At 40.9% G+C, this 25,137-nt stretch overlaps 1 protein-coding gene across 10 annotated transcripts in view; it reads right to left on the bottom strand.

Annotated features, from left to right (window-relative positions):
* Positions 1-25,137, bottom strand: part of Nme7 (NME/NM23 family member 7) — a 123,381-nt gene that overhangs the window by 36,610 nt on the left and 61,634 nt on the right. For all 10 annotated transcript variants that reach the window (XM_029483004.1, XM_029483015.1, XM_021157201.2 and 7 more), the window contains 3 exons: positions 14,251-14,315; positions 12,976-13,044; positions 7,929-8,030 (listed from right to left, as the gene is read on the bottom strand). In XM_029483004.1, coding sequence (XP_029338864.1) covers positions 7,929-8,030; positions 12,976-13,044; positions 14,251-14,315 — 236 coding nt within the window. The remainder of the gene's footprint in view (positions 1-7,928; positions 8,031-12,975; positions 13,045-14,250; positions 14,316-25,137) is intronic.

The following is a 25,137-nucleotide window of genomic DNA, read 5'->3' as shown; positions in this document are numbered from 1 at the left end:
GCTGTCTGATTTCACTTGCCAGGAATCTGACTCAAGAGGAGATCTGGAAACCAGGGGAGAAAGAAATACAAAAACCACGGAGGCCAAAGTGACTCACTCCAAATGGCACATGGCACTCAGACTTTCTAGGAGGAAAGCAAGCCAGATACTCTTCTCAAAGCAAGCTGAAAATGGATGCAGTCCTATGCATGCTTTAAGACGGGCAGGGAGGTCTTCAATAAGCATAATCTCCTAGGACCATCTATAATGTGTACTCTACATGGGCAGAAAAGGAAACTCGGCTCTTCCTTCTGAACAAGGAACACGTCTTTCTTGCTCCTGGACGTGTGCTCATTGCTCGCTGAACTCTTACTGCCTACTTGATAGGACAAAAGGTTTCATAGGATGTACGTAAGCATCTACCGATCCTCCATCTTCGAGAGATGTGTTCAGGACTCCAGCAGATGCTTGGACATTATATGTTTCTCATACAAACTTTGTATACAGTTGATTTTACCAAGCGAACATAGTAAGACATTATTAACAAGAATAATATAGTAAATGTACTAAATATTTCTAGCATTTTCCATGTACTGTTTTGGGCCATGGCGGACTATGAAAAACAAACTGCTGAAAGCAAACTTGCAGCTGAGGGAGACGGCGGATGCATAACTCTCGACTTTGAAGGGAGACCTTATCTGTGGGTCCTAGGGTTTACTGGGAACTCTTTGTCCTTAGAACTGGACTGCCCTGAACAGAGGCAGAAGTTGCAAGACCATGAGATAACTCGGGCGCAAAGGCTTTTAAGTCTCAGTCTAGAAAAAAAATCTGAAGTAGGAATTCTTTAAACACAATCTCATCTGATCCGGCATTTATCTAAAAGATAAGTCCATTTCCACTGGTCAGTGGGGTAAATCAGGGAAAAACGGTATATAACAACTCAGTCAGTCATTTACATTTATTGTCCATTTTTTAATGTGAAATGTGCTGAGCCTGAGTTTTATTTAAAATGTAAGATATCTTTTTTTAAGTACTTTTATGAAAACTACAAACTTCTTTCATAATATGAATAACCAGTTCCTAAATCACATGTAAGTGAATATTTTCATTATATTTGAATTAAGTGCTTCCAAAAACTATGCTTATAATTTACTATGTGGAAATAATGATTTTTGTTTATTAGCTGGTATTAACGAACAAAAACCAACCCTCAAGATTAAAAGGGTCACATACATCTACTGGCTGCACTGGAGGGTTCTTAACACCCTTCTCTTTGGCCTTTCAAGGGTTAGGACTGACTCACTGACACTTCCTGAGACAGCATGGCTCAGGATTATTCACACTGATCGTAACTGAGTCAGGACTCAGGCCTGGTGCTGGTGTGACTAGTTTTTTTTTTTTTTTTTTACCTTTGGGTAGACTTGAAAGTGACAGGGTCTTTTGTATCTAACACTGGTCATTTCCCAGGGTCTCAGAAAGGTTTAAACATATTTTCCTTCCATCTCAATGCACAGTCTATTGTCCTAAGCAGTGCCCCTGGGAGCTGACATTTGAAACTGCAAACAGCATGTCTGTGTTAGGGAGATAAAGCTGGCACATGTGCACCAGCCTCCTGGGATTCCAAAATGCTAGCAGCCCCAGCTGGTGCTGCGCCTCTATCCCAGGGTGCACTGCTCCAGGCAAGCTTAAGTTCCACCTTCTGACTGTCAGAGGGACTCATCTGACTGGAATATGGTTAGTCTAAAGTCTTTTAGGGCAAAGGATACAATAGTATTTTTACCAGTAGAGAGAAAAAGAGGTGAGCTTGGGGCCTCTCTCATGCTAGGCAAGGGTTCTATCCCAGAGCTACATTCTCAGCCTCGAAAGATCTTAAAGAAAACAGCATTATCAATTAATATTTATTGAAGAGATACAAAGAGCTGCTTAAACTAACATTCATTCTTTCTAAAATATATATTGAGTATTTGTTTAATACCAGATGTCCTGAAAATACCAGAGAAAGAAAAGATAAAGCTTTCTTTCCTTCCCCACCATATACCCGGTGAAATAGAAGTGAAGGAAATGAAGGTGAGTGACCAGAGAGTGACCCGTGCACAGTGTTCAGATGCTGATGCCTATTGCAGAGAAAACTCAACCAAACGTCACTTAGACTGTCCATGGAGGTAGGAGCTGAGCTAGGTCTCTCTGAGTTGGCACATTCAAACACTAATCCTGCTAAGCACAAATGGTGGAATGGACTATGTATGAATCTGCTTGGATGATGTGCTACTGCTAAAGAGAGCTAACTGTGCCTGCCCTGTGGTTGCTTTCCCAACCAGTCTATTTTTTCCTGCTAGTCCTGACTTCTCTCCACCCACAGGATTTAGAAACTGTGATTTAAAAACACAATTGTTGCTTTTGAACTGATAGGAGAAAGACTCTTAAAGAGCACATTTCCTGTCCATCTTTAGACAGGTGTCTCCTCTCCCGAATCACTCCCATTCCATGGTACTTTTTTTACCTGTTGGATATCTGTCATATCAGTGAAGCGAAGACATTGCCAGATAGTGAATTTCTGCCACTCTCTAGCACCACTGCATCCTATGGACTAGGAATGCTTGGTATCTAAATAGTACTTGGCATATGGTTGAAGAAATAAAACAATAATTAAGAAAGAGGTTTAGGAAGGAGCAAGTTTAGAAAATCGCCAGGCTATCTCAGTAATTAACCAACTAAGCCCTAGTTTTTAGAAACTAGGTTTCATGGAGCACGGGCTGTGTTGAGTTCACTGTGTAGTGGAGGCTGGCCCTGCGCTCATGATCCTTCCTTCTCCTCCTCCCCAACCATGGAGATTATAAGCATGTGCCACCATGCCTGTTCACATTAATACTTGCAGTATCAGCTTCCAGGGGAAAAAGTTATATATGCTCTGTCCCAGTTTGTACTATGGTGGAGGCCAGCGAGAGGCAGCAAGTGGGCACATCTTAAAGACTGCTCAGCCTGTGATGTTAAAAGTGGCTTTGCTTCTCTGATGGTGATCACACACCGGTCTGTATTCAAGCTATCTGCCAGAAAGGTGGGAAACATGGAGCTGTTAGGGCTCAGGATGTAGCTCTCTTGAGAATTAAAAACCTTCAGTATAATGATGTGCTCATTTCTAACCTAAAGGACAGTCTGGCAGAGGTGCCTGACTGCAGAGAATCTGCAGATTTATTTACGCCCAGTATCCTTGTAGATAAAACAAGGTAACAGTACCATAGGTGGATGCTAGCACCTGTGTGTCGCTGAATCATTGTTGGGACTAAATCAGGTATCTTATTCTTTAACTGATTTATAAATTAAAAAGAATTAAAAGTATCATTTATTATAATCTCAGTAACCTTATTACCTATTACAATGGTGTACCAAATGTTTCCAACTAAATTTTCTAAGTTTACTACCTTTATGCTCAGGTGATATTATCCCTTGAACTGGAAAGGGTAGATCCTCATTTTGCCTTATGGAAACTCCATTCTGTAGAATTTGCCTACTTAGAAACATTGGCACTTATTCCAAAGAAACAGAATCACTCCTATAACAAACAAACAAACAAAAACAACAAACAAACAAAAGCCAGGTCTCTGTGCCTCCCTGGAAGCACTGACCTGACTCCCATTTGTCTTCCCATTGCCTGTGAGCATCTGTTTTCCTTCTAATAATAGATTACAAGAAATATCTATCAATGTCTTAGCTGTGTGATTTTAATAACTATCTGGCATGGCTCTATTCAAATTTGAAATTATGCCAGCTGAAGCTCCTAAATGTAAGGAGTTCCTGGAGCCGTTTGTTCTCTTTATAGATGATAAAATTCCACTGGAAATTTCTTTTCCTTCTTAAAGGACACAAAATAAAAAGGATGAAGATCGTATACTAAAAACAGTTCCCCATGAATTTTCTGATCCCCATGAGACTGTTCTATAAGATCCAAATAGAAGCCATATAAACACTGTGGTGCGTTGACTAAGAACAGCCCCCATTGGCTCATATATCTGATTGCTTAGTCATCAGGGAATAGTACAATTAAGAGGTGTGGCCTTGTTGGAGGAAGTGTCACTGCGGGTGGCTCTGGATCAGGATGTAGCTCTCAGCTACTTCTCCAGCATCACAGCCACCTGCCACCATGCTCCGAATCATGGTGACAATGGACTAAATCTCTGAAACTATGAGAAACTCCCCAATTAAATACTTTATGAGAACAGCCATGGTCACGGTGTCTTTTCACAGCAATAGAACAGAGCTAAGACACATATATTACGTAATATGTGTCATACTAATCATTATTTTGATACAGTGTATGCTTTCTTCTGTTCCTCAACAGTGCAGTTTACGTAAGAAACAATAAACCCCATTGCAGCACTGCCCCACTCATCCCGTCCTTCTCTTTCTCCACATCCTCACTGGTGCAGTGTCAATGGCCTCCTCCTCATCTCACCTAACTTGACTTCAGCATGGCTAACACAGGCTCCTCTGAAGAAATGAGGGGCTCACTCTTAAGACAGCATTTAGCATGTCCTGACTTGACCACTCTCATAAAATGAAGACTTAGAAAGAAAGTCACTCTCAAGCCTTCTCATCCTGCCTTCTATCTGCTGTGTGGTCCCTTATGACACTTTCTTTAAGAACTCAAAACACAAAAACAAAAACAAAGCAGTAAGGAAAATTAGCTAGCAATCCTTACAGTATGCTAGACACTGTTCTAACAAGCATAACCACATTAGCTAATTTAAGCATCATATAGTCTTATTTTTTAATTTTACTGGTGAAAAAACAAGAAGCATTTGCTAGGTTGCTTGGTTTCTGAGCCCTATTATAAAGCAAGCATGCATTATGCACCCTTCCTCCTGCTCTTGACCCCAAAGAAGCCCAGAAATTGCCCATGAAAAACGTGTGAGGCCAAGCTGGTGCTCTGGTAACCTCTCCTGTGGCTCCCCTCTCACTGAGGAAAGGCAAGAGTCCTTCACTGTTTCCTCAGTTTCTCTTCCCCAGTTCCACTCTTACCAATGTGGCCTCCTGGAGTCTCCTCACACACCAAGAATAGTCCAGCTTTGGCGCTCCCAGTGCCTTCTATCTGGAAGCCCAGTGACTTTCTCCCACCTCTGACGACTCTATAACCTTGCCGCCACCTTTCCCACTCTTCCTCTCCTGGTAACTCTGTTTCTCATGCCTACATTATTTCCCCATGGCATTTGCCACCAAAGGACACACAGTGGATTTTACTTTTTAAGGTCTGTTCATGGTCTGTTCCCTTGGGTAGGCTGTAACTTCTGTGTGCAAGGTGACTGCTTTGTCTGTTGACTGCTGTATCGCTGGTCTCTGGAGAAGCATTGCATGTATGTGAGGGCCCCACAAATGAAGAAATCCATTCACACAATTAATTAATATAATTAGTATAATATAAATTTGAGAGTTGGAGCAAAAGTTAAGAGGCTGGACAAGAAGGATTTGTTGATGTATTGCTAAGGGAGAACTAAGAGAACTGGGCCAGAGGGAAGGGAAAATAACTGCTAGGGAAGGAACAATGTGTAATACTTCCATGGGCTGAGATAATGTTTTCTAATTCCAGGAATTATTATTGGCTCTCTGTAGATCTCCTGTTCTCTAGAATTCTCAATCTCACCGTGAATTTTTCCCAAGGCCATGCATTTAAATGTACAGATACATAGGACTGTTTTCAAATATTCTAATCGCATTTTGTGATGCAGTGTAATACATGTACTTATTAAGATCTAGTAGCAGTGTGTAAACAACAAAAATGAAAAACACAACATCAAAACCCACAGTGGAGCAATCCCAGGTACACCTTCTGGAGGCAAGATCCGAGAACCTGCAAATCTCCAAACTAAGCCATGAAACTGAGCTCCTGCAAGAACAGGAACTGAGCTTAGTCATCTCCAGGATGCCTCTGCCGCAGAACCTGACAGCTTGCACATACTGTTCACCCAAGAAATGCTCACTGAATAACTGTCTGTAAAGGAAAAGAATCCACATGTTTTCCCTTTTAGTACTCTCATACCCACAGATACCTGTGTGTCCATTCCCCAGCTCTCCCTCAGTGAGCTCATCCTCTGAGGTTAACTGCCTGTTCTTGACCATCGAAAGAAGAAAAGAGCTTGCTCTAGAGTGATGCTAGAGCTTGCTGTGAAATGATGCTAGAGCTTGCTCTAAAGTGATGCTAGAGCTTGCTCTAAAGTGATGCTAGAGCTTGCTCTAAAGTGATGCTAGAGCTTGCTATGAAGTGATGCTAGAGCTTGCTCTAAAGTGATAGCAAGCTCTCTTGCTATAAAGTGATGCTTTTTTGTGCAGTCAAGACTTTAATCACATCATCTGCCACCTTTATCACCTACTTCTCCTCACATGCCACATTTTCTTCGGTAAGCTGCCTTGCATTCTTAGACTGAGATATCTACGCTAAAATTCTGTGGTTTTGTTTTACTTGTAAATATTTAACATGGATGGCCACAATGCCTGAAAATTAAGTACTCATGATGGTTAAGTGATGATACCCTGAAAAGCCTTTGAAGCCTCTGTTCTTTGTCACCGAGGTTGACTTCGAACTTATGAGCTCAAGTGAGCCTTCTAGCTTAGTCTGCCATGCATTCAGACTCTGCATGTACCATGTTGCCTGGTTGAAGGTTGTATCGCTACATCCATAAGTGTCAGCACAAGTTCAATAGTTCAATAACCACTTACTGACTAGGTGAGAGAAGGAAACAATGATAAAGCTTAACTTGTTTCTTTTTTGTTATTTTTATTTCTCTAATTTTTCCTATTTGGTCAGCTGATCACTCAGATTTTAATTTTCTCAAAAAAAATTAACAAAAGCCCCATTTGGCTATTAAACAGAAAGCTGAAACTAAAATTAACAAAATGATTCTGTCCTCAGGTCAAAGGTATCCTTTCTTAGCCTCTCATGATTGACATTCGGTAAATCCACAGCATCAGCACCATCCTCTGCCGGTGTCCTGTGTGCTATGTATCACTGTGTCCTTTCTCTCCTTCCTCCCTAACTCTACAGAGGAGGCCTTGCTGGCTGACCTGCTGCTCTCAGGTCTGCTCCCTTTCACTGCTAGAATCCCTTTCTTTAACCTCTGTCAATGTAACGTGTTCCAGTTGTACCAAAGAAAGAATTCTGTGATAATTTTTAAAACTGAGTTACATATAAAGAATTCTTCTTTCCTAATATATAAGAATTACATTTTCTTATTTCCTCTACTTAGGAAAAATACTTATTTCCTCGTGTTTCCAAAAATGCATGTAACTGAGGCTAAGGAAACCATCTTCTGCTCGCATAGCACAGAGCGCTCTCTGCCCTTCACTGCTCTCCCTGTCCCCATGATGCAGCTTTTGATATTCTTCCATCTTCCCTGCTCCCCAGCTTGTCCTTCGAGTCTCTCTTCCTCTAACAAGGTTTACATTGTCCCTGTATTAGATTCTCTCTTACCAAATGATTCTTCAACATGTGAGTTTGCCTCAACCACCAAGGTTTGTTTGGTCTTTATTCGTACTTTCCCCTGTGGGTCCGGTTGCTCTAGAAGCTCTGGATGCACTCATCATCACTGATCTACCCCATGTAGACAAGTTTAACCACTCGCAATTTCTTAAGCATCTAGAATAAAGCCACCATATTCACAATCTTCATATTTACCTTTATATTCTTTCTATTTGAAGGAGTACCTTAGAAAACTTTTATTTCAAAGTTTAAAAAATAAGTTAGCAAATGGAAAGAAGAAAACACATAACCCTCTGCCAGGTAAAAGATGCTCAGCGCATTCTCTACTGTCCTTAGACAAGTGAGAATTATTCTTTTGTAAAGCACTGCTTTGAGCAGTTTTCTTGCATATTCACTTTTATGTAAGTTACAAGACTGAAAAATTAAAAAATTAAATTTGTTAAAATATAACACAAAATAGACCAATAGTTTAATAACTTACAGGATCAGCAGGTCCGCAGAATTCTCGGAATGTCTTTGTAGGGTTGCTCTGTTGGATCTCTATTGCTACGCAAGGGCCGGAGCACAGCTCTGTCACCATATCCTTCGGTATTCAAGAGAAACAAAATAATTAAAATAACTGAATGTTTTACCCCCATACCTTTAACTGTGCTGCTTCCCCACTATCTCCAGTCCCCAAATGGTCGGTCACCTTTGACCTCTTTCCCATCTGAGTCCTGCACACAAATTCTTTCTAAACAACGGCCACCTTTGCCTCCAAATATTTTCTCTCATCCCTCCCCTCCACTCCTAGGACACTAGCATTTCAAGGCAATGCTTTGCCTCTTCCGGTCACTTCAGCCATTTCTCACACATTTTCCTTTCAGACTTCCCCCTTTCCATCAGGGTAGTTTCATCAAATTAATATTTCCAATATATAAATAGCCGTATTTCTCCTGTAGAGCCTTTAAAAATCTATTACATGGTTAGCAACAAGAACTAACATCTAGAAAGTAAGAAAAAAATAGATGAGCTAGTTTCCACGTATTAGATGGTGGCAGCTTAGGAAAGGGGGACAGTGTAGTAGGCCAGATAATTCTTTCCTCTTGCTGCATAAAACAGCCGCAGACAGGCAAGGCAGACACAGGACAGGTAGAAGCATACAGTAGAGCCTGACATTTCCACAGCATTGTAGAGGCAAGCTCAGTTAATGGAGCCCAGCAGATAGGATCATCGGGTCAGAATACAGAACAACTCCACACCCTGCCACAGAGCTTTTTCTACACCCATGTTTACTGCTGCTGTATCCACTCGAGCAAGGAAGTGGAAATAAGTGAGTGGTGAATGCGTGGTTAATAAAACACTGGTGTATATACACACACACACACACAAACACACACACTCATGGATATTATTCGGCAAAGAAAAATGTAATCATAAAATTGGCAAGATAACAGACGAAATAAGAACGTACAATAGTAGGTGAGGTCACATGATATCAGAAAGAAAAATACATGGTCTCTCCTACTTGCAGAACCTAGTCAAAACCACACATATACATGCAAGCAAATGTACAGGCGGGCACAGCAGCACGTGCAGAGGGTAATCATTAGAGCATGATGAAGGACTGAACACAGGTGATGGATGCTCGATCTAAGCTGATTGTTTCCTAGTTCTAACTCTGTCGTAGAGATTTCATTTTCTGTGATGGATAAGTGCATACCCATGTATTCACTAGTGAAGGTAAATTAGCAGGAGGCTCCACAGCTTCGAGATGGCCAAGATGGCTTCTATCATCCAGAGCTTGGAAAACCCCCACAGAATACATGAGCTCCAACATCAGGTAAAGCCCTCATACAGTACATGGGCTCATATCAGGTAAAGCCCTAATACAACAGCCAGGCTCTACTTCAGGTGCAGGCCTCAGAAGGGCTCTACCCCATGGCTGTCCTAAGCCCTATAGGATGAGGTAGCATCTGCCCATCTTACAAAGCTTGAACACAAGCCTCCCCAGAGTCAAGCTGAACCAAAGTTACTTAACTGACAGCCCAGCACTCTCTACAGGGGACAATCCATAGCAGAGCACACCATGCAGGGTCAGTCGTTACCAGGCCTGAGCAAGAGGAGAATGCAAGCTACCAACAGAAGCAACGTCAGTAAGGAGACAAGTATCCAGCAGACAGGAGCAATGTAATGAACACATGATTGCTAATACAGCTATCAGAGATGAGCCTGCATGCTCAAATTATAGGAGAACTATGGACATTCTGAGGAAAAAAATGAATAACAGAAGACTCAAATCTAGAAATGAAACCAAAGACATGTGCCTAATCAGTGCTTTGGATGGGTGAGCAGGGCACAGCCCTGCAGGTAAGTGACCTGAGGCTGGCACTTGGCACTGCTTCAGCACCAGCAAGGAAACCCACAGCGAAGAAAAGCAAAGGCCTCGTGGTCCAGTGTCACACTGTGTAACATGGTGTCTTGGAAGAAAAGTGGACAAAGTATTTTAGGAAATATCTGATAAAAAGTATACCACATTTCTACCTATAAACATCGAAATCCACCAGAGGAGTAGGAAGGAAAATGAGAGGGGAGAACAGGATCGAGCAGAACAGCGCAACCAGCAGGAAACCGTAAAAGTTATGGAAAACACATTAAAGACAGGTGAGCAAATTATGTAGCAGCATCAACAAGGCCTGCCTGTCAGTCCTGGGACCAAATCACACCGCATTCAAACAAACAAAAAAACAAACAAACAAACAAACACAGACACAGAAAGAGAAAGAAGAGCTGGGAGAAGCCAGAACCCAAATCCCTGTCTGTAAGATGTAGTCAAAACACATTGTACATATGTATGAAATTTTCAAAAATAAACAAGAAAATGTTCTCAAGGGGAAGGGCACACAAAAATATAAACCTACACAAAACAGCAGTAGATAGAAAGCACTTCTTTCTCTTGTAACAGTTTTAAAGATAATTATTCAGTGGCTCATAAGTCCTCATGTCTAGATGATGGGGTTACAGACCTTACATAGCTTCTGGGAGAGAGAGTAGGGTGTGAAGGTGGGGCATCCAGAAAGGGTTAAGAGCAATAGATGGGAGAATATAATCAAAATATACTGCATGCATGTGTGAAATTCCAAAAAATTAAATATAAATATATTCAAAACAGAAAAAAAGACAATTATCCAAAGAAAAGCATTAGTTTTCTTTGAGAGGAAGGCCCCAGGTGTGCCAACTGCATTAGAGCGAATGGCCTCCCACTCATTAGTACACAGGCAGCACCAACTGGATTCAGCTGGTTATTTACTTGTTTGTTTAGTTATTTATTTAATGTATGAGTCAAAGTCTCACTATGTGGCCTGTGCTGGCCTGACACTTACTATGCAGATCTCCTGGCCTCTGCTGCTGGGTGCTGGGATTGAAGGAGTGAGCTACTATATGTTCAGAGCAAGGATGTTTTATTTGCTTGCTTGTTTGTTTGATTTGAGTTATGGAAACCAAATTGGGAGGGGGTGGGAGCTTGTGGTGGTGATGAAATCTGGAAAGGGTTAAGGAAAGAATGGGAAAATATAACCAAAATGCATTGCATGCACATGTGTGATTCCAAAGAAATAAATAGAAATATATTAAAAAACAGAAAAAAGATCATTCAAAGAAATAAAATACATGACAAAATAACGCCAAGAATCATGGGAAAAGTTGTTATGATTTTCACTCAATGTGAAGTGGAATAATGAAGAACAGGACCAGGCAAGAGCGCTTCTCAGTGTCTGGACCACTCAGTGCATCTTTGCTCTCTCCTGTCAACACTGAAAAGCACTGTAGGCAAGATGAAAACAAATACAACTTTGAGGAAGAACACCAGGTGGGCAAGTGGTAGTGCCAGGCCGTGCCAACCCTTATCCTGACTTCAGTGAGTTTATAACACACAAGACCAAACTAAAACAATTTATTATACGGCACATTTAAATATTAACCCAAACACTGTCATTTGACCTAATGGAAATGACAGAAGAAAGTGTTTTATTAAGGAATGTGATATATGTAACCCTACTCATTAGAATCCCTAAATTTACCCCAAAGTGACTTTGCAATTTTTATTCATAGTTCTGTTGAATTTGATATTCTATTTCATGCTATTAAAGTACTGCCTATACATACAATGTCAAGTTCTCAGTCAGAAGAGATATCAAACACATTTTTTGAAAAGGAGAGAAATAAATTATCTGTCTTTCTTCACTCTTTCTTCCTTTTCTACTTTGTGCATCTCACTTTATGTTACTGTTGGCGGCAGACAACATTTAGAACAGCAGATATACAGACTACTCTAAATGAGCAAAGAGGATGGAAGAACAGACAGGGAGCTAAGAATGGCACTGAACACACAATGTGTTTCTTTAAATATCAACTCAAAATGTTTTGGTTCTCCCAATTTTAGTTGTGATGGTTTGTACATGCTTGCTCCTAAGACCTTCTAATAGAGTGGCACTATTAGAAGGTATGGTCCTGTTGGAGTAGGTATATCACTGTGGGTGTGGGCTGTAAGACCCTCATCCTAGCTGCCTGAGAGCCAGTATTCTGCTAGCGGCCTTCAGATGAAGATGTAGAACTCTTAGTTCCTCCTGCACCATGTCTGCCTGGACACTGCTATGTTCCTGCCTTGATGATAATGGACTAAACCTCTGAACCTGTAAACCAGCCCTTAAGTGTCCTTTATAAGACTTGCCTTAGTCATGGTCTGTTCACAGCAGTAAACCCTAACTAAGACATTGGTTAAGGAGAAAACTTTCTAAAAACTTGGTTGATTATTTTTTAAGAGTCTTTTGCTGACCTAAGTCATACATGGAATGGTTGAACTAATTCCTATCCTCATTAGAACTTAACTTCTATCAATGTAAGTCATGTGCCCTTTATCACAAAACTGTAAAGTCTACAGTAGATGTTCAGTCAGTATGTGCTGATTTCATAATAACAGGATCAGATCAAATTATTATTTTTGAGACAATAAATTTGAAGTAAGTTTGAGTGTAAGTACAAATTATCAACAAAAATCATCTATCAAAGAATTATTGAACTAAACAGTAATAAAAAACAAAAGCAATAGCAGCTAATATTTACCCAGCACTCTCAATGAAGAGACTACTTTACATGATTTGTTTCAATTAATTCTCATAACAGTCTTCTAGTAGTCATCATTCTCATCTGTACAAGGCTGATAAAAGCTTTAAAAGAGTAAATACCCAAGCGCTCCAAGAGCTGGACTCTGAAACAACACAAGCCCTCTTAGCCACTGAGCCATCTCTTCAGCCCATGTCTAGCATCTTTCACTCATCTGTTGGCCAATCACACTTGTTCTTTTAAGAAATGTAGTTTTAGATTGTCTTTTTGTCTTTTCTTCTTTGACTATGTTGTTTGCGCTATTAATCCTTTATCAGATCTATGGTGTATAAGTATTTAAAATACTTTGAATAACTATACATTATAAGATTCCCAATATTTGAAATACACACATTGCATTTAGTCCCATTATTTATCTTCATACTTACATTATACTCAGACACTACACCTTTATAGACTTCATAGAATTCTTCAACATTAGCCCGATCCAAATTGAACTACAGTAAAAACAAAACAAAACCGTAAGCCAATCACGTGAGGTCCCTTAGCACGCAGCATTTACCATTCCCGTACACACAGTTCTACTTTTTGCTATGTGGTGTCTTTTCCTCACACTGCTCTCCTAGACACTAAAAAGCCCAGGCTGCCCTTAAACTTGTGGCTGTTCTACCTCAGACTTGCCAGGGCTGGAATTAAAGTTAGTTGCTACAATACCTCTCTCATTCTTTTAACTTCAAAATGTGAGTCCTGGATAATGTATTCTTTTTTAGAAGAATATATTATTAAAGACATTTATTCTAGTACATCAAAATGTGACATAAAATATAACTTAATAAAACCCACAGTGGCAAGTGACATTCTCAATGGCCTAGGTGAAAAACTGAGGCTAAGGATGCCTGACTATTGTCACCTGCTTAGGAAACTGCTGACCTTTGATGACAGCATCGCTGACTCTAAAGACCTACAATTGCATTCACAGGGATACCAGAATGCCCTCACAGATGCACCAGTGAGGCCAGAGACAGAAGTATGTGTCATGACTTCAGTTAAGGACTCTCTGAGAATGTCTGAGAAGGCAATTCTAAGCCAGTATGGGGAAGCCATGGGGTGATTATGTACACTAACACTCGAGAAAGTTTAGACACCAGGCCGGGGCTGAGAGTGGCAAGGGAATCAGAACTCAAATTCTTCCTTCACTATTTGCTAAGAAACTTAGAACACAGGCCATTGATGCACCTCACTTTGACTGTCATTGTTAAGACTAAAACAGTCTTCGCTTCATACTTTCAGCCCAAATTCCAAGAAGTGAAGAAACTTTGAAACTTAATTCTGGTTTATCATCTGTATGTCAGTAAGCCATTATACGGATTAAATAATTTAAATATTTTTGTTTCATTATAAAGCTATTGAGCTCGGTTTGTTGTTGCTGTTATTTCAGTTTGTTTTGTTGGTGGTGGTGGCTTTGGCTGGTGTGGAACTCACCCCGTACATCAGGCTGGCCTCAAATGCATACCTACCTCTCCTTCCAGAGTGCTGTGATTAAAGGCCTGTGCCACCACATCCAGCCAGGTTACGGAATGTGCATCTCTTTAATTTTAATAAACCCAAATCTCAAGTGCACAGTTAACATTCACTTACACACATTTTAAGGGTTATTAAAAAGCAATTCTCCCATATAACATGGCTTATTGCAAGGCTCTTACCATCTGTATCGCTGTCATTCCAAAGCATGCATCCCGAATAGCTATTAAAATCTTTCCCAACATTCCTACAAATGAAGAACAAATTGGTTCAAAATATAAAATATTTGAACTATTTTAGGTTTCTAAGCAATACAAGTTTTCAACAGCAATGATCTTGGTTTCTACTCCAAATGAGGAAAATGCAGCACCTCTGCAGAAGAGAGCCAGTAAATCCCCGGACTGAGCACACCCTTAACCATCTGATTCCCCGGAGGCTTCAGGAACATCAGTGATGGTCCTGAGAACAATGTGGAAAGCATTTAAGGCAGTATTTGCCTTTACAGCCCCATGAATCTACTGAGGTAAATTACATGAAAATCAAATAACTTTAAAATAACATTACCAAATGAAGTAACAAGATGCTGGATTTCAGAGGAAAACATAAAATGATAGAAAAGGTAGGCAGAGACTTCAAGGGGGAATTAAAATATATATCATTCTTAAATCCTGAAGAAAAATGACAGGCTAACGAGAAAAGTATGAGCAATTCAGAAAAGAAGAAGAGCACCAAGAAAGAAGAGAGATTCCACCCCAGTTGAAGGTCTGTGGAGCTAGTCTGATTCTTTCCCCACTGTGATAGACACTGTGGTGGTTTGGATAAAAAATGGCCCTCAGAGGCAAGTAAATGTGAATGTTTGGTTCTCTGTCGGTGGACTATTTAGGAAGAATTAAGAGGTGTGTGGCCTTGTAGGAGGAGGTGTGTCATTTAGCACAGACTCTGAGGTTTCAAAAGCCCACACTAGGTCCAGTCTCTCTCTGCCCCTGGCGTGAGGATCAGAGGTAAGCTTTCAGCTACTACTCACTACAGTGCCATGTCTGCCTGTCTGTCACCACCTTTCCTCAATAATGGAAAAGGACTAACCCTTTGAAACTGTCATCAACTCCCTAACTAAATGCTTTCTTTCTTAAGTTGCTTTAGTCATGGTGTCTCTTCACAGCAATTTATCTATAACTAAGACATACACCACAACCAAAAGAAGCTTGGGGCAAAAAGGCTTTACCTCAGCTTACAACCTCCATCATGAAGGGAAGTCAAGGTACAAAACTCAAGGCAGGGGCCTGAAGCAGGAAGTAAAACAGACCATGGAGGAAGCCTGATCATTGGCTTGCTTTACATGGCTTGTTTAGCTTCCTTCCTTCCTACAGTCCTACCTTCCTTCCTCTCTTCATCCCTCCCTCCCTCCCTTCCCCTCATACTTTCTTTCCTTCCTTCCTTCCTTCCTTCCTTCCTTCCTTCCTTCCTTCCTTCCTTCCTTCCTTCCTTCTCCTCTTCTTCTTCTCTTGGATTTTTGAGACAGGCTATGTAGCTTTTGTTGGCTTAGAACTTGCTATGTAGACCAGATTGGCCTCAGCTCATCTGCCTGCCTCTGCTTCCCTTCCTCAGTGCTGAGATTAAATAAAGGCCCCTGCCACTATTCCCTGGGTCACCTGCTTTCTAACACAACCCAGGATCACCTGCCCACAGTGAGCTGGGCCCTCTTACATCAACCAACAATCAAGGACGTGCCACACAGACTTGTCTATAGGCTGAGAGTATGGAGGCAGGTCCTCAACTTCGAGTCCCTCTTCATTTGCATCAAGTTGACAAAAACTAACCAGCATAGTCCCAGATATCAATATGAGGAATTCGGGAACAAATTCCTTCACAAATGGGTGGTTTTTTAAAAGGGGGGGGGCGCGTTCTAGTGACTCTTAAGAGTACGGCAATAATTTTGAGATAGTTTTGCTTCATATAAAAATTTTATAATATCAACATTTCTTATTAACTTTGTTACTTGACAATTTATGCCTTATATGATGTGTTCTGGTTACTCTCTCCTGCCTACCCTCTCCTTTCTCCCTCCCATCCCTATCACCACTGCCACTCCCACCAGTCCCTTGCCCAGAATCACAACTTTGGTTTTGAGTTGTAGCCCCATTCAACCAGGGCCATCTGTGTGACCTTTAGATTAGAACAGACTCTCTGAGCCTGGGAGGGTGGAGACACAACTGAAAGCAATGATTACCTACCCACCTGACACTCTGACTCTACCTGCTGAGGAGCCCATTCTTATGCAGACTCAGAAGAGACATCCTTAGCTGCTCTGTGTTGTGGCTGCAATCACTGTAAGTTACCTAGAAGATACTTTGGATTTTTCATGTAAACTACAACCCTATCTCCCTCTTTCTGTCTCTTACATGTTGTGGATAGCCATGGGGCTAATTATATTTGATGTTAAATCCATTCTCCTGTGAGTGGCTGTGAACAAGGAATGAGTCAGCACTCAGGTGATTTCCTGTAAACCTGCTTCCCACCTTAATTTGTAAAATAAAGTAGAGCTCATGATTGGGCAGATAAGAGGGAAGGTGGAACCGAAGGTGAGGAGAGAAGGAGAAAATGGAAGAGGGAGGGAAGAGAGAGAGGATACAGAGGAGGAAGAAGAAAAGCAGAGCAGAAGCACATGGCCTGGAGAAACAGCAAGTTCTCAGGGGTCTCATAAGCTGTGGAAGATGGTAGAGTAGTGGTAGATCTGCCCAATGTAGGCGCACAGCATGTATTCATATGAATTGAGTCATGTTTTCATTGCCGGGGCTTATTTGGGGATGGAGATTTACCACAACACTTACACACACTTGCGCACACACACACACACACACACACACACACACACTGTATTCTAAACCGTCAGGATAAGTACTTAGAAAGTCCAGTTACTGAAAGAAAATAAAACTTGAGACCTGTGATTCATGTAATTTATGTCAAATAGCCCAAAGAGTTTGTGAGCTTTGAAACTTGGGGCTGAGAACATAGCAGAACAGGCCAGGACACGCCCGGGCAGGCCCTTCCTTAACACATTCCTGAGGCTGCTTGGCCATAAAGATAAAGAGAGATAAAAATGCTGCCCAGTGCCTTCCTATCTCCCGCCCTTCTGACCTAAGTTAAATGTTATCTGCATATACAGTCTGCTGATGTTTAAATGGACCAATCATGTGAAACCGCGCCAATTCCTCCCCCAGCCCCAGCCCCAGCCCCTTTTCTTAAAAAACCCCTAGCTTCCAAGCCTCGTGGTTGAATCCACTGTCTCCTGCGTGAGGTACATTTCGACCCGGAGCTCCGCCATTAAACTACCTTGTGTTTTTACATCAAGGCGGTCTGTTCTGTTCGTGATTCTTGGGTGCACGTGGAATCAGGAGTTGAGTGGGGGTTTCCTCACTAGGTTCTTTCATTACTTACCAAGCAAGAATGATGCCTGAATGTGCATTTTTACTTACTAACGGAATTACAATCCAATAGTGCTATTTTAATTGGAATGGGATGGAGGTTGAAAGTAAGCCAGAGGTGAACTTATTTCTCAAAGTGTACATAAGTAAAGGCCTGGTGATGTCAACCACAGAGTGAGAATGCGAGTTTCTCTGAAGTTTGCAGATTTAAAGAAAAAAAGGCAGTGCTCACTGCAGTTTTCAAACTGTTTGCCATTATGGACCCTTTAATTCTTAGAAAATTTTAAGATTCTAAAGAACTGTTATTTACATAGATTCTATCTAACAGAATTTATTATAAATTAAAACATAAATTTAAAAACAGTTATTAATTTAAATATAACAAATGCTTTGTCTGTTAACAGAAAGTAATATTTTTGAGGAAAAGTGAGTATTTACTAGTGATAAGAGAGACACTGCTTTATATATTTTTAAAGTCTCTTGAACGTCAAAGTTAACGGAGGGCAGCTTATATACACTTTAGCTTTCAATCTATGATGTTTTGGCTAAGCACATTTAGTTGGACAAAGGTGGCGTACTTTAATAGCAATGCAAGAGGAAGGTCCATATCCTTTAAACGACAAGCGGGGATTTTTTAAAAGGTCACTGCAGAGTATAATGTGGCAAGTCTTTGGTTTCTGCCACAATATTAAACACACTGGTCTACCATACACTTTGTCCATGCACGGTTTGTACCACACAGTGATCATCTGGGAGGCACCGGTTTGCTACCTCATGGAGGTCTTTCAAATGCTGACACATTATCTTCTGCCGCAGCTCACAAACTGAGGACACTCCCAGCATCAGCACATTGTATGTTTGGGAAGCTAAACAGCTCAAGGAGGTGGAGGCTGTTCTCTCAGATTTCCGTTTTCGTTTACAGTCTTCACCTGGGTTTTACCTGTAGCAATAGCTATTGCTAGCTGTTCTCTGTAAAAGCATTTCCATACTTAACCTTGGGGTCTGGAGAGGTGGCTCTGTGGCTAAGAGCACTGCTGGTCTTCCTGAGGACCCAGGTTCAGTTCCTAGCACCTCCATGGCGGTTCACACCCATCTGTACCACCAGTTCCAGGGGATCCAAAGCCCAATTCTGGCCTCTGAGAGCAGCAGGCACACATATGGTGTACAGACATACATACAGGTAAAACATGCATACACATGATAGTTTAACAAATAAACATAACATGCTTACTTAATTGTAAAGAAAATTCTTTTCAAAATTAGGTATAAAAGCAACAATTTGTCAAGTAAAAATGGAAACATTAGCCTTTTCTTTGTCCACCTCAGTTCCCTACATGGGGGCTTATTTATTTATGAATTAATGCCTAGACCTTAAGCCAGCTTGTTCCCAACCAGCTTATCTCGATTATGCTAATCGAGGTTCTGCCATTGGCTGATTATCTCTACTCAGACATCTGACTTCCGTATCTCAGCAGCGAATCCTCCACACCTCACTCCTTCCCAGAGTTCCTCTCTCTGCCTGGAAGTCCTGACTTCCTACTCTCCTTAGCCAAAGGCCATAGGCTTTTTATTTTAAACAATTCAGAAGATGCCTTAGGCAAGCAAGGAAGGACAGAGATACATCTACAGTGTGCAAAAACACCACTCCAACATAAAAGTGTTATATAATGACAAAAAAATGCATGTAGTTGACATCAGCAGAGCTCTAAGTTTGAATAGCTGTATAGGTGTGAGTTTTCCTAGACACTTCTGGAACAAAAGTTGCTCCTGTGTCCTTCCCATTTCTTCTCATAGAGTGTTCAGATGACACACAGTACTCCATTCTATCCCTTTTCTCCACACAAGAGCATGACATTTTAAAGTACAATACACACTAGTATGACTTGGCATTTCACTTGATCTGTTCCAAAGCACTACAATATTCACCATGATCCTGCCTTGTGTAAATGTCAACACACTTAAAGGCACAAGTAAACCTAACAAAGGAATGTCACACGAATTTTACACATTGTAACATTGTATTTTGATGGAAGTGTGAGGCAGTATTGTACTAGCCAATATAAGGATAAATCTAAAGTCTGTATCTATTATAAATCTGTATTATCGATCTAGAATCCTATTAAGCTATGTTTCCATGTGGGACGGATCATTTGAACCACAAGTCTACTTACAGATAAGCAAGTAGGGTGCTATGGTCCCAGTTACAGTAATCACTGCTGTCAAGGACAGTCACACTCGGGTCTGATTCCTATCTGAAAATTCCTAACTAGTTTAGGTCATACGGAGTTACTGCTCACATGTCTGCTATCCAGTCTGCTCAAGATCCATGGACACCGCCTTTTTATGAGCACTTGCTTATGTGTGGTGATAGGTCACAGAAGCGTTTGAGAAGGCAGTTTTGTGTTTAACAGCTTAGAACACAAAGAGTCAGTAACCATGTGTCCTCTCCTTCATCCTCGATAGAAAATGTGCAGATGACTGAACAAATGGCAGTAACTATGTAAATGAAGTACATGCATGCAGCAATAAAATCAAACAAAATGGGGTCCCAGGAAGCAAAGGACAAACGGGTCAAACAAAGCTGAGTGTCTTAACTGGCTAGTGCTTGTACAGCGGCTGCATTTTAAAATAGCTTGCTTACAGCTCCATGAATGTCACCTCTTAAATGTCTGACTGTCATCTCCACGCATCGCATTTCTCACCTGTTTGTTTAAAAGCTTCTTTTCAGATGTCTTTCTCACGACTCATACAATAGCAGATATTTTTTATTTAACCTTGCTCTTTCTTGTGACTATACCCACTCTCCTTTTAAAGGGATTTCCTAGCCATTTGACTAGCAAGAAAACGGTCAAGTTCCTATAGAATCCAATAAAGCTCAGATCTTAGCAAAACCAGCCACAGCTTTTTGATTCCCAAGCCACAGTAATTTAGTTAGGAACCATAATTAGCTTAAGCTACAGAGTCCTTCCCTGGGATTTTTTTGGGTTAGAACTGGTGAAAACACCCTTCTGCTAGTGAACCACCTACAGTTGGCAGCTCTCCTTTCTCCAAAGTACTGGAAAATGTATCTAGAAGGATGAAGTTGAGAGTCAAGAGAAGCAAAGACCAAGCAGAGGTAACATAGTTACTAAGTCACTAATTAGAGCCTTCTCTAAACTCAGCACAGCCCCTTTTCTTGTAGTCTTATAAAACTGAGACAGGGAATCCAAGTTGGGTTTCTTGCCTTGCATGGGGGGGGGGGGGCTCCTCATGCTACGTGCTTACATAGGAAGGAAAGGTGCTGAATCCTGAGCTGGACGTGCTGAAGCCTGAAGCCAAGAATAAACCTGTGCCATTCTGATGCTGGCTGAGTACGGAGGGCAGAGGATGCCCCACCCCCAAACGCATGTGCAGCCAAGTGAGGGGAAGAGCAGTTAGAAGAGAGCATCTCTCCGAATAAAGTAGTGAAATGATAACAAGGGGAGGCCATAAAACGAGAACAAAATCCTCCCATACCTTCAAGGTCAAATACTTTCAGAAGTAATAGATTGAATCATTTAAATACAAATGGGCTTGCTTCAAATAAAGGAAATAAGATCACATGGTAAAAATGGGCAAGTTAAAACCAACTGGAATCAACATAAAAGGAACAGTAAACATTTTGGCAGGAATTAAATTGGAAGGTGAAAAACTTACATTGGGTTACTCGGTCTAAGGTAGTTAAAGGGTTGTAAGGTAAGGCAACCCAGCTCCTTACAGTAGTACAATTCAGGTATGGTGGGGTTCCGACAGAGTGTTTAAGGTTCATTAAGTGGGAACTCCAGGGGAATTGCAGGAATTCAACCATGAGCTGTTCCTAGAAGCCACAGTTTTTATTAAACAAAAATCTCAGTGCCAGGTATGTCCTTATGGATTGCTGACTAGGGAAGTCCCAGAGGCCCCCCAAAATGATATAAATACTTGCCATTCCTCTTTGATACCCACCAGAACTAGAAGATAAGACCCTTTTGCTGAAGAGAGCACATATATTGGTTGTAAGATACAAAGAAATAAAGCTGGAACTGAGCTGGGAACTTCTGCTGGCTAGCTTTCAAAATGGCGGATGTTATGAAGCCTGTGAGAGAAAAGGCATCAGTAGTCTTACCAAGATGAGAGCTAAAATCCCAACCTAGCAGACCACAAGTACACACTAATGCAATATGGCAAAACTGGGGAGGGTGGTAACACACTTTCTTGGCTGGTTCTTGTCTGTAAACCCAGTCCAAAAAAAAAAAAAAAATCTATGGCTGAAGAGGTGATAGGGACATAGTGGGGGGATTTACCAACATGGTATCAAACTGCCATTAAAACATCCATGAATATTTTTTAAAAAATTTTATTGAAAATATTTTCTCATACACTATATTGACCATAGTTTTCCCTCCCTTTACTCCTCCCAGTCCCTCCCACCTCCTCTCTGCCCCAGACCCACTCCTTTTCTGTCTCTCATTAGACAAGGCCAGGCTACTAGTAGACAACCAAACATGATAAAATACAAGACAAACACCATCACATCAAGGCTGGACAAGGCAATGCCACAGGAGGAAAAGAGTCCCAAGAGCAGGCGCAGAGATCAGAGACCCACTCGTCCCCACACTCAGGGGTCCCATGAAAATGCTACAATGAAAGCTATGATAGGTGTGTGCAGAAGATCTGTGCAGGCCCTTATAGACTCACTCCTTGCTGTTTCAGTCTCTGTGAGTTCATATGCACCTTGTGTAGTTGATTCAGAGGGTTGTGTTCTCATGGTCTCCTCCCTCTCTGGCTCTTATAGTCTTTTTGCTTTCTCTTCCCCAAGGATCCTTGAGCTATGAGGGGAGGAATTTGATGGAAGAGTCCCATTTAGAGTTGAGCCCTGCAAGGTCTGCCTCTCTCTCTCTCTCTCTCTCTCTCTCTCTCTGTGTGTGTGTGTGTGTGTGTGTGTGTGTATCTCTGAATTTGTTCCCATCTGTGCCAGGTATCTGTTACACAAAGAAACCCCATCTGGGGGAAGAAAGGCTAAAAAATTCATCAACATATGAGAATAATTACATAACAAGTAGGAACTATTTCAGGGACACAAGCCTTATTCACTATTTAAAAGTCAATTAATGTTGTAATGCTAATAAGCTATGAAAAAGAACACATGGTCATATCAATGATGCAGAAAAGAATTTTTTAAAAAAATGTGCAATACCCTTAAGAATATAAATTCAGAAAAAGAAGAAGGGTAGAAAACTCCTTCATCTTGATGTGTTGTCAGAGGTTAAGACAATGTACTGAAGCAAGAAAAAAGTGAGAGGCATTTGGATCAGAAAGGAAAAAAAAAATCGAACCAAGATTTCTATATTAGAAATGTTAATCTACAACTAAGTCACAGAAGTAATAACTGGTTTCAACAAAGTGGTAGGATTTGAGATGTACATTAACAAGTTATAATTATCTTTAAGTTGGCACAATCTCTACCAAATTCTTAGTAGAATTTTATACAAATAAAGATACAACCATTCTAGAACTACATGGAAATACAACAAAAATGAGAACAGCTAAAACAGCTTCAGGAAGGAATGAAGTGGAGCCAGGCATGGTGGCGCACACCTAAATCCCAGCATCTGTGAGACCGAAGTGTGAGAAGAGGAACTGCAAGGCCAAGGCCAGCCTGGGATTCAGGAGAAGTTCAAGGCCAATCTGGGACATAGAATGACATTGTGTCAAGTGGGAAGACTCATTCTACTCAAAACTGTCATCAAGATGGTGAGTGTGGGCAGAGCAGCTGCATTCATGCACGTCAGTGGAACAATAAAAGCACTGGACACACAGCCCCACACCTTAGGCAAAAGCAATCCAACAGAGGGGAGCTGACTTCAGCCAGCTCAGCAGCAGCCACGCAGGGACATGAGGGAAAATGGCCTTTGTAGCCACTTCTCACAACACGTGTACACTGAGACCTCTACATGGACCCGGCGGTTCTCCTCTCACACGTGTTGTATGTACTAGTCACATACCCCTTCAGACAATACTCATAGTAGTCCCATGGACTGAATGTTCTATGTTGAGACCTAAGCTAATGGGATGTATTAGCAAATGGAGGCGCATACATTGTTAATTTTTGGCTATAATCAAGTAGAGGATTAGAAGAGATATCCTGTGAGAGTGATTAGGTCATCAAGACAAAGATACACATAGAATCTTTATAAAAGAAACTATAAGAGATAGGAAAATAGTGAAAAATCTCTACAAAAATATTTATATTATATTCATTTAGGATTTGTTAAGGAACATTTAATCTTGATACAGCCAAGAGTATTTAAACTAACAAAATGGATATGTAGATAATATGCTAAATACTAATATTAATCTAAACCACATTAGAGACATTTTATTGCCTTTAAAATTTATATCTAGTAAAATAAAAGACATGATAACTAAAAAAATAATAGTGTGTTTTTAAAAACACATAAATCAAAGGTGAAGATTATGAGCACTTAAGATTTACTTGCAATAAAGCACAAAAGAAATCACAAGAATTGCTATATTCAACAGAAGAAATGTAATGCTAATCCAAGCAAACATACATAACAAATAACCCTGCGTATAAAACTATGTGGAAATATTTGTCTTCTCTATAGAGTAATTATGAAGCAATTCTACATCAGTGGGAACTCTCACGGGGAAATGTTTCGGAAGACCACAGACTGGTCTGCTTGTGTCTCGGCCAGCTGCCCTTACCACTCAACAGATAGCTGAAAACTCAACTGACAAAAAAATTGTTTTGGCTCTCAGTTTGGCACGTTTCATTCCATGATATGTTGCTTTTAGGTCTGCGATTAGACTACCTAGCACAGCAGACATGCCTAACAGAGCAAAGCATTCACCACATGGCTAGGAAGCAAGAGAAAAGAAGGGCTCTGTCCCCTTGTCCACCTCAGGGACACACCCTTGATGATCTCAAACCCCTCACCAGGTCTCACCTTCCAAGGTGACCATGAAGTATGTCATTAACATATGAGTATTGAGAGAACACTTAGGATCTAAAATACAGCTGACTTGTTCTGGTGTATGCTACTATTCCAAAAATAAGCAATAAATTTAGTATAATTGCATTAATTTAGTAACATACAATAGTTTAGATTCAGTTTAACTATTAAATTAAGAACTAAGAAAGGCACTTAGGGCCTCATATTGATCCATTACCCGACCATAAAATTCAACTTAGTTGTTAAGCAAGTAGGCTTACAAAACAGACCTGACTTAACCACTATTATTAGTGACCCTCTACTTACAGCACATATCTAGATCTAAAATGTGCATTTCCCTTACCAACTGTCTAATAAGGATTACTCAGAACTCACTGCAAGACAATGGAAGGAGGAACCAATAAGAGCTTTACAGATCTACCCAGAATGTAGTGACCACTCATTAAAACCGATCCAACTGTAACTGCGGGCATAGAAAACAGTAAGGGCAGACTCCATACCAACAAAGCGTGGACAGAACAGGTGGACAGCAGCTAGGACTCCCAGGGAAGAGCAATCAAATACCAATCCTTACCGTGAAGACAGAATAGGTTTAACATAGCAAAGGACATAAGGAACAGCTAGCCTAGCCTGGTTGCAATAAGATAACAGGCTTAAGACTGAAAAGATTAAG

The sequence above is a fragment of the Mus caroli genome, chromosome 1 (genome assembly GCF_900094665.2).
Source record: "Mus caroli chromosome 1, CAROLI_EIJ_v1.1, whole genome shotgun sequence".
NCBI lineage: Eukaryota > Metazoa > Chordata > Mammalia > Rodentia > Muridae > Mus > Mus caroli.
Note: the sequence above shows the minus strand (reverse complement) of the source record. Positions and strands in the feature narration are given on the sequence as shown.